General features: G+C 33.5%; 1 protein-coding gene across 1 annotated transcript in view; it reads right to left on the bottom strand.

Annotated features, from left to right (window-relative positions):
- Window positions 1-5,041: 5,041 nt before the first annotated feature.
- Window positions 5,042-11,337, bottom strand: part of LOC148272206 (uncharacterized) — a 33,925-nt gene continuing 27,629 nt past the window's right edge. The window contains exons 18-20 of the mRNA XM_088240368.1: window positions 9,644-9,764; window positions 6,758-6,967; window positions 5,042-5,623 (exon numbers count right to left, since the gene is read on the bottom strand). Coding sequence (XP_088096494.1) covers window positions 5,523-5,623; window positions 6,758-6,967; window positions 9,644-9,764 — 432 coding nt within the window. The 3' untranslated portion in view covers window positions 5,042-5,522. The remainder of the gene's footprint in view (window positions 5,624-6,757; window positions 6,968-9,643; window positions 9,765-11,337) is intronic.

Raw genomic sequence — 11,337 nt, 5'->3', positions numbered from 1 at the left:
ATTCAATGAATCATTTATAATTCTTCTTTTACAAAGAGTTGACATATTTAGTGTACATAATAAATTATCGTAATCAATATTTTCAGTGGGTTTATTGAGTTTGTAATTGACTTTATTTATTCATTAATTTAATTTTAATTCTTTCCACAGCCCCCTACCCCTCCCTTACAAAAAATTGAGATAAAATGCGTATTTGACCAATGGAACGATACCCAGCAGACGCGGACAAGGAACACAGTTAGGTAAGAGAGGAGTAGAGGTTTGTGGAAGCAATGCTAGTTCGAGAAATCAAAGATTTGGGATATGAAAAAAGTATATTTTTCTTTTAAAAAAAAGGGTTTTTATAAAAAAAAATTAAGGATTTTTTATACTGATCATTGTGGTTTCGGATGTTACAGAGTTTAAAGAACACCCTGTATACTCCTTGTTTTTAAATAAAATAAAATAAATATGTAATTCTTCCGTACTTGTGTAATATGGTGGGCCCATAATTTTATTTTTCCGGGTTTTGAAATGAAAGGGGTCTAAAAAGTTGCCTTTTGGATTACTCGGAATGCAAAAAACATTCGATACTACTTTTGGCCCTCAAACAGAGTTTGAAGTTTTCGAAAAAGTCGTTTTTTTCGTATTTAAGTAAGAAAATCAGTCCAATTAAATTTTATTATGTGCATTAAATCTTATTAAATAAGCATCTAAGGGCGTGAGTTGCACTTTGTTTTGTTATAATTAGGTAGCATTGTTTTAATAAGCCATTGTTTTCGTCAATATTAGCCAGGAGCTCAACGGAATCAGTTCCGCGGAGTAAACTTTTTGCATTTCGGTAGTTTTAAATCGTGTTCGAATTTGTAATGTGATTAAGTTTAACTTAACAAAAAAATCATATACTTTACTAACAAAAAAAATAAATTATCAATTTAGATGATTCACAAAATGTTCAGATAGCGATTCAATTCAATTCAATTCATTTATTAAAATCTAACATGTACATTACAAACATATATTTAATACGTACATTTTATAAAAAAGAAAAAAATACATGAAAGAGACTCATGTCGAAGTAGTAGGAGAATCTTGCTCCGGAAAACCCCTTCGGATACATGGAACAGATCAATTTCCAGAGCGATGTTGTTCAGCATACCACTTTACACACTGCGTAACATTCACCATTGTTTCTATATTTAAACATCCACATTTTCTCAAATCTTCTATCTGTTGACTCTGTGAAGCAAAAGAGCTGAAACCTTTATCATGTGGGTGAGATTTTGTACCACAACATGCCAAAAGACCCAATTACTGTGGTCAATTACAGAAAAATCACATTTTGGTTTTTTGTTTTCTCACCGGGAATCGAACCCGGAACCTCCGTGCGTGATTCGAGCGTTTCAACCCCTAAACGTTTTTTAACACCTTTCGGTTTAGTGAAGTTTTAAAATTCATATCGCATTTTCATGGAAACTAAAAATAAATAAAAACAAACAAGATGATATAATAATTTGTTTATTTTGGGAAATTAAATAACAAAGTGCTTTAAATATTAATTATTGCATAAAATTATTTTGATTTCTGAAATTAATTTAGAAACTTTAAAAGTAATCCCCTATTACTATTACATTATTATTTTTTAACGTCATAATCGTTCCTCTTTTACGCACCGATAAATCAAATGCAGCGTATTATGATAATCTGTTTCGTAAAAGTAAGGTGATCAGTCTTACGGTTTACGTGTCATTGAAAGCATCCACCACATACCCGAATCCGTTTTCCCGAAGACTTAATGTCTTTCTTCGGATTCGCTCATACGAGGGCGGATTGATAATGAAGCTACCTAGCGCTAGATGGCAGCACAAACACAAAAAAGATTAATTTTTTCCAAATTGCGGTCTGTCAAACGGCAGCTGTTAAAATGTCACCCAAATTCATCGATTAGTTTATTTGTTGTAGTCGTTTGAAGTAAACAACTTTTGTGTTTCTTGAAAAATTTAAAAAAGCGAATTTCGTGCAGTGATTAAACACTATTATTTGAAAGAGAAAACAAGAAAAGTTCGATAAACATTACGGTGAGTATGTTCTGTCAGATTACATAGTAAAATATTGGATTGCTGAATTTAAACGGCCGAACAAGCACTGCAACAATACCATCAACAGGAAGGCCAAAAGAGGTGGTTACTGAAGAAAATATCAAGAAAATACTCGATATAGTTATGAATGATCGCCGAGTGAAGTTGCGTGAGATTGTTGAAATGGTAAACATCTCATATGAACGTGTATTCAACATTTTGCATGAACATTTGCATATGAAAAAGCCATTGGCAAGATGGGTGCTGCGTTTGCTCACTGTCGAACAAAAACGAGTTCGAGAGACCACTTCACAGCAGTGTTTGGAAATGATAAAGCGTAATCCTGTTGATTTTTGGCGTCGATTAATAACTGTTGATGAAACGTGGGTGCACCACTATACACTTAAAACCAAAAATCAATCGAAACGATGGGTGGAAGCTGGTGGAAGTGCTCCGAAGAAGGCAAAGGCAGTGAAATCGGCTGGCAAGGTTATGGCCACTGTATTTTGAGATGCACTCGGAATATTGATCATCGATTATCTTGAAAAAGGATCCACAATTACAGGAAGGTATTATCGTGCATTTTTGGATCAATTGAATGATGCAATCAAGGAAAAACGACCACATTTAAAGAAAAAAAAAGTGATCTTTCTTCAAGACAACCCACCGGTTCACACAGTATTAGATACGATGCTAAAATTACGTGAAATACACTTTGAATTGGTTGATCATCCACTTTTTAGTTCAGATTTAGCTCCTAGTGAATTTTTCCTGTTTCTAAATTTGAAAAAATGCCTCGCAGGAAAAAGATTCAGCTCAAACGAAGAAGTGATTACCGAAACTAACGCGTTTTTTAAGAGGTTCCCGAAACCATATTATTCAGATTCTATAAAAAAGTTGAAATATCGTCTTACTAAGTGCGTCGAAGTAAAAGGAGACTATGTTGAGAAATAAATGTTTTTTAAAAAAAAAAAGTTTTTTTTCCTACTTAGGTAGATTCATTTTCACTTCGCCCTCGTACAAGCAAGCAATTTTTTATTTTTCATTACGAATTGGTTATATTTCATCCTTTACTAACCAACCAAGTTCAGTAAGGAAAAGCGCGAACAAATATTTACATTTACAACTTTTAATGTCCCTTTCACTGTCGCTCTAAAACCACCCCTCATCGTCTACAAGGTAAAGTAAAGTACAAAGTGCAGTATAAATAAGATAAATAAATAAATCCTTCACCCATTTCAAACCCCTTTATGTCGACAGTGATAGGAATCGTTAGTTACTACTCTCTGGAGCACCAGAACGCCCCCGAGGCTGTTATTCCAAACGCTCTCGTGTCCGTATTACCTCGTGTATTTTGTATGTAAATTATTTTCTCGTTCCACGAGAGTGGTTCAGGATAGCACCCCAGGCGACTACCCCGGTGGCACCCAAAAGCAGCAGACTTACCCAAAGACTAATTCGGGTGTCAGCCCAGAAATAATGAACTGTCATAGTTTGAACAACCTTAGAATCAATAGTGCATGTCGACCCAGGAATCGAACCTAGCACTTCAAGAATATCGCCATCGAGTCAAAAACGCTCACTCAGAGTTCTGAATCTATTTCGCGCATTCTTAAACCGTATAGACACAGATTATTACCAAAATTAATTTCATCGATATAAAAATAATTATTTATGCTTGACAATATTTTGAGTTTGTCCAAATTTTTGTAGACAAGGACTGGATTCAACTCCCCGGGGAGCTGTTTATATTAACATATTACAACAGAGATGAAGAACATTGAAGAGAAGGTAATATAGAAGTCCAGGCATCTACAGGGCTTATGACCTGTCAATGGCTGGTTTAAGTGGCCACTTTACACACTGTGTAACATTCACCATTCTGCCTATATTTGAACATCTATATTCCTTCAATTCTTTCATCTGTTGATGTTTGTGAAGTTAAAGAGCTGAAACCTTTATTTATGCGGGTGAGATTCGTCTAATTGAATTATTTCACCTACATACTAGGCAACGCTTGAAAATATTATTTTTTCAATTTCTATACTTCCTCATGGACCAGGTAATTTATCAACGATATTTTGAGTTTGTCCAAATTTTTGTAGACAAGGACTGGATTCAACTCCCCGGGGAGCTGTTTATATTAACATATTACAACAGAGATGAAGAACATTCAAGAGAAGGTAATATAGAAGTCCAGGCATCTACAGGCCTGCCTAGTATGTAGGTGAAATAATTCAATTAGACGAATCTCACCCGGATAAATAAAGGTTTCAGCCCTTTAACTTCACAAACATCAACAGATGAAAGAATTGAAGGAATATAGATGTTCAAATATAGGCAGAATGGTGAATGTTACACAGTGTGTAAAGTGGCCACTTAAACCAAAAAGGTCCATAACCTTTTGCCAGAATCGTGGAAAGACGGGAGTGTTGTCAAGTTACGGAAGATGTTGACCTCGCTCTTTCATGACATTGGTCGTAGGGAGTCAGCAAAGTTGATGCATGCCACGGATTGGAGAACCTTACTAGATGTCAAAAATAAAATATAAAAAATAAGCAATAATTAAAAAAATATATATTTATAGATGACAACCATGAAGTTTCACATAAATAAATTGTCTATGTTTTTATGAATGTATGTATGTGTATGCGCATGGGTGTACGTACGTGTGTGTGTATGTACATGTGTAAATATGTGTATATTTATATATACATGTGTGTATATATGTGTATGTCTGAAGGTATATGAATCAAAATGTGTATCCGAATAAGTTTATATTTTGTTTGTCTGTGCTCTATATTAATTTGTTAACTATTATAATATATTAAAATGTAATTGCCTAGCTTGGAACGGGGTATGAACCCTTGTTAGCTGGGCAAAGTGAATATGGAATTGTATTTTGATAAAGAGTGTGAATAAATAAATAAATAAACCAGGTATTTATATATTTATATCTTAAAGTAGTGCACACATATCATACATATTGTTATGTGTGTTCTAATAATAACATTGCAAATATATTTAATTTATAAATTGTTTATCACATATGTCTTGACCATTATTTTAAATTTTGATATGTTTTTTTCTTCATAAATATTTTTTTCCATTTCGTAATACTTTTTAATTGCTTTAAATAAAATCGAATTTTGTGACTTTGCCTTTTTCCTAAATGGAAGTCTAATTTTGTTCTTTTCTCTAGTATTGTGATCGTGTTCATGCTGGTTCCGATCATTTTTTTTCCAAAATTCTGTTTTTTTATTAGAGTTTATAATTTTATGAACAAATATCATTGTATTGTAAAATATTGACAGGTCATAAGCCCTGTAGATGCCTGGACTTCTATATTACCTTCTCTTAAATGTTCTTCATCTCTGTTGTAATATGTTAATTTATGGTTGACTTAAATATAAAGATTACAAAAAATAATTTAAATTTTTTACAAATTGAGATCAAAATTTATATTTAATCAAAAAGATATTTCATGATTTCTTTCTTCAGCTGTCTATTCGAAGTTATGATGTTATTTAACAGGGGTTGATTTGTCATCGGAGATACGAATTTACCTGAAAAAAAGCAACATTAGTATAAACATGTCATAATAAAAATATAATTACGTTTTCATTATCAACGTGGTTAGAAGAATGACAGTTTCCATACTGATTTGTTTTTAATGTAAAACTTCAATTAAAGAAGCTCAGTATTTTTATCTCTTTTTAAATAACAGGGATGGAGAACATTCTAAAGAAGGGAATATGGAAGTCCAGGCATTTACAGGGCTTACGACCAGTCATTGGCTGGTTTAAGTGGCCACTTACACACTGTAACACTCACAATTTTAACTATGTTTGAACTTCCATATTTCTTCAATTCATCTGTCTGTTGATTTTAGTGAAGCTAAAGAGCTGAAACCTATTGTTGTGAAAAGATTCATACTTTTTTTTGTTTTCTTTTTGACATTTCCTTTTTTTTCTTTCTTATTTTATTGAAATATTTTAGATCTTCATTTTAATAAAAAGGGAATATGGAAGTCTAGGTATTTACAGGGCTTATGACCTGTCATTGGCTGGTTTAATTGGCCACTTTACATACTGTGTAACATTCACCATTCAGCTTATGTTTAAACATACACATTTCCTCAACTCTTCCATCTGTTGACTTTTGAGAAGTAAAGGAGCTTAAACCTTTATAATGCGGGTGAGATTCATCCGGCTGAACCAAATCACCTGCTAGGCAACGCCTGAAAACAATTTTTCATATTTTATACTTCTTCTTTTGGCAGGTAGTTAATTACCTAGGGAGGAAATCCAGCCAGTCTGCAAGCATTTGGACATACTCAAACATTGTTGAATGACGATTGAATTGAATTGAATACTCCTATGGCTTTTAATTTCCTATTGACGGGCGTCGTGGCACAGTTGGTTAGACGGCTAACTGTGAAACTGGCGTCGCGGGTTCGATTCCCGCTAGTTGTCAGAAAAAAATCAAAAAAATATTTTTTTCTTAATTGATCTGGGTGTTGTGGTGTGTTTTTTCATTACTTCCTTCCATATCCCATCCATCCCACCTGCTGACAATCCTCAAAATAGAGGCTTAGCGGGTTATTACTTTACAAAAAAAAAAGTAAGAACCAAGACATGACTTTCTATTTCACAAACCTTCGCTAAGGAACCACTGTATTAGCTTTCTTTTCCACATACCTCCGCTAAGGAACCACTCATGAATGGCTTTCTTTTCATAGGTGAACCCGTCAGCACATTTGACCGGGTCTAGCATGAGGCTGTGGGTAATAGGGCAGAGCATGTGATGCGGAGGGGCATCCTTCGATCTGAGGTCCAAGGCCGAGGAGCAACTCAGGCGAAGCCAGCGTAGCTCCTGAGACATGCTGACAGCAGAGGAATTGGACGGATCTGGAATGACCGAGACACAAAACCAAATTAGCAATGCTTAAAGAGATTATTTATTAATATTCACGACGAATATATTATATACTCGTATATACGGCGTATACTGCGGATGCCTCCCGAACGCCTGAACCACGTTTGCTTATAATAAATATAATATTTGGCTGATTTATATAGCGCCATTTTTGTAAAAAATCACCCCAAGGGCGCTTTACAATTGTATACCTAAACTTACATTCTAACTAAACTAAAGTGATATATATTTCCAGATTTAAAATTGAGGGTATGATAGTCTAAAGAAGTGGGATTTTAGTTGGGATCTGAACTGACTGGGACTGTCGATGATTCGTAAGTTTGAAGGCAATCGGTTCCAGGCAGAGGGGCCGGCGGCGGCAAAAACCCGATCTCCAAATCTAGTGTTTGGGGAGCGCCGGATTTCGACAAGTTTTCCTCTTCCTGAATAAATGAAAACATACAATTTCCTAATGGAATAGAGGGATCTAATATATCTAATAAATTTAACAAATATTTTATAAGAAGCGTGGAAGAGATAAATGAGAATATAGAACATATAAATTATAATTTTAACTTAGATGAAGAACAGGAAACCAAATTAACATTCAAAAAATTAACACAAAAAGATCTTTACGCAATAATTAAAATAATTAAATCAAAACCTAGTCCAGATGGAATTACAATTAAATTATTGGAAAAGACTCTACCCATCATAGGAAATTACTTATTGGATATTATAAATGAATCGTTATTGCATGGAGTCTTCCCGAAATCATGGAAAACATCATGTGTCATTCCAATAGCAAAAATAAAAAATTCAGTGAAGTGTGAAGAATACAGGCCCATAAACACCCTTCCAAAATATGAACAATTATTGGAATATATTGTAAAGAATGAGTTAGTTAATTTTTTGGAACAATGGGAAGTATTATGCAAAGAACAATGTGGATTTCGAACCAATCAATCTTGTGAAATGGCTATTAACTTGGTTTTAGAAGATTGGAAAGAGGAAACCGATAAGAACATGTTCGTAATTGCAGTTTTCTTGGATTTTAAAAGAGCCTTCGAAACAATAGACCGAGAAATAATTATTAAAAAATTGAAAAAAATAGGAATAAAAGGAAAAACTATAAAATGGTTTGAAGAGTACCTTGGCGATAGATACCAAATAACGAAGGTGAATGATGAAATTTCCGAGCCCCTCAAAATTTCATTGGGAGTACCACAAGGATCGGTTCTCGGACCGGTTTTGTTTATTATATACATAAATGATATTGTCGAAACATTAAAATATTCAAAAATAAGACTCTTTGCAGACGATGCCTTAATATATATATCGGGAGAAAATTATAAAACAATTATGGACAGACTAAATCATGATCTTAATAGTGTATCACTGTGGCTAAAAATTAATAAATTAAAATTAAATGTTAACAAAACTAAATATATGAATATAGGAAACAAAAGAATAGAAATTACACCATCAATTGTAATAGAAAATGAAAAACTTAATGAAGTCACTGAAATGAAATATTTAGGTGTAATGTTGGATTCAAAACTTACATTTCACCAAAACGCTAAGATGGTAATAAATAAGATTGCAAAAAAAATATCAATTTTGGGAAGGATCAGAAGATTTATTGATAAGGACTCCTGCAAAACTATTTACAAAGCAATTATTGAACCACACGTTAACTACTGTAGTAGCATTTTATTTTTATCAAACAAAGAAAACATAGATAAACTAACTGTATTACAAAATAAAGCCTTTAGAATCATTTTGAAAAAAAACAGATATACGAGGGTAAAGTCGATGGTAAATGAAATGAAATTATTAACATATAAACAAAGAATATTTTACAATACAATGATATTTGTTCATAAAATTATAAACTCTAATAAAAAAACAGAATTTTGGAAAAAAATTGATCGGAACCAGCATGAACACAATCACAATACTAGAGAAAAGAACAAAATTAGACTTCCATTTAGGAAAAAGGCAAAGTCACAAAATTCAATTTTATTTAAAGCAATTAAAAAGTATTACGAAATGAAAAAAAATATTTATGAAGAAAAAAACATATCAAAATTTAAAATAATGGTCAAGACATATGTGATAAACAATTTGTAAATTAAATATATTTGTAATGTTATTATTAGAACACACATAACAATATGTATGATATGTGTGCCCTATTTTAAGATTTAAATAAATAAAATTAAAAAAATCAAATGCTGACCTAAGAGTAGATTTTCTTTGACATGTATTTTCCCTAATACAAAGGTCCGATAGGTATTTTGGAGCCATTTCATGAAGGGATTTGAATACTGTCCAGCAAAGCTTGTATTTTATTCTCTCTGGGCTTTTTGACCAGTGCAAATCTCGAAGATGTTGTGAGAGAATATTTTTTTACTCCCGTAATAAGCCTCGCTGCTGCATTGAAAACAGACTGAAGTTTATTAGTTTGATATTTTGGGAGATTTGCGTATATTCCATCACAGCAGTCTAGACGCGAAACGACATAAGCATTTATGTTACAAGGCATCAGATTCTCGACATCCCGAACGTCCTCTGCTGACTGTTTGTCGGCAGTTCATGTCAGAAAACTACTTCTACTTCTACCATCTACTAAGACGGAGACGCACAGGAGCTGGCTTTATACGTACCTGTTTGAATTATTTCATGAATAATCTCTTCAGCTGTTGGGATCAGATCTCTTCCATTAACTCCCGTGCTTAAAATTTTGACACTTATGTATCTCAATAATCCATTAGTCATTTCTTCTTCCTGTTAAATAGAAACGTTTAAGATTAGACATTTTTTTTTTTTTTTAAGATTGGCCGTTTTCGCACTAAATTTTTAATGAAGCTTCAATATATTTTATTTATTTATTTATTTATTTATTTATTAACGGACATTGTCCATGTATATATAAGATTCTTATACTGCTAGATTCTAATATTCAATATTCAGGGTGGGTTTTAACTGTGTTTGCGGTTTGTTTCGTCATTTTTTTAATAATACTCAAGGCTAGCGCAATGCGAAGGGTAGCGTTAGATGCGCTATTTCGTGAAACTTCTAGTCGCCATGGAGCCATTCACGAGAAAGCAACGCGCGTCTTGTGTTCGCGCATATTACGTAAACAATTATTCCGTGATGATTTCAAGACAAATGTGCGGCGCTCACTTCGGTTTACGAGACATTAGGCAAGCACCAAGCGCAAAGTCTCCTCGGGAATGGATCAACATGTTTGAGACAACCGGCTCAGCTGAAAGAATAATTAATGAAGGCTACCCGAAGCCGGCGAGGATATCAGAAGTTATTTAGCGTGTTAGTGAATCTGTAGGGGAAAATCCGCAACAATCAACTCGCAAGAGAAGCCAAGCCTCAAACAACAAGAGGACCACTTTACAAAAAAATTTACGCAATGATTTACATCTAAAAGTCTATAAAATTCAACTGATGCAAGAGTTGAAGCCGAATGATACCGATCTTCGACAGTTTGAAGGAGATGTTCCCGGGAAACTCATTTCCGAGGAGGATACATTGAGTGGCCCCCACGGAGCCCGGATCTCAGCCCGTGATTTTTTTTTGTGAGGATACTTAAGACAATCCAACAACAATAAATCAATTACAAGAAAAAATTGTACGGGAAATTAACGCCATCCCACGGACAACTTTTAAACGTGAATTTTGAATTTTAAAACAAAGATATTATTAAAATTTCCATTTGTTGTAGTTTCTGAAAAATAATAATAAAACTTTGAAAGTTTTACAATCATTTATTTTTTGGCAATTGAAATTGGGTATACAATTAAGGCCCACCCTATAGATCAACTATTGAATGTACAGAATTAAGCGTGGGTACGTCTTTTTGATTTTTGATAAAATAACAAGTTATTCGTTATTAGCTACATAAGTATTTAATGCCAAAACGCGCATTAGCGACTAAAAGCGAGTAACGCTTAAGTAGATACAATGATACGAGTACTCTACCCCCTTCCTATCACTTCATTTACGAAGCGCCATAAAAATCAGATTCATAGTTTGAATGCATTATAGTTAAAACATTTCCACAAGGTCAAAATTTACTCACACTGTGACATCCTGCGAGTGTGTTTTCAAATAACGTTTGAGGCTCGTTCACTTTGCGCCTAACCGATATTAATGTACTCCAAATTCCACCTTTCAGAAATACAAATTTGAAAAAAATCATAGCGCTGATAATACGACACATGTTGTTTTTTTTTTTATTTAGCTTAGTTTAATAGTCTTTTAGCAAAAAAAAAAAAAATCACTGAACTTCCTCATTTTCGGGCATTAGAACTATTATATGGGGATTTGAGCATCAGAACTATTA

This window comes from Micrasema longulum, unplaced genomic scaffold (assembly GCF_059751315.1).
Source record: "Micrasema longulum isolate JH-2025_06_02 unplaced genomic scaffold, ASM5975131v1 h1tg002438l, whole genome shotgun sequence".
Lineage (NCBI taxonomy): Eukaryota > Metazoa > Arthropoda > Insecta > Trichoptera > Brachycentridae > Micrasema > Micrasema longulum.
The sequence above is the reverse complement of the archived record's forward strand: the minus strand, read 5'-3'. Positions and strand labels throughout refer to the sequence as shown.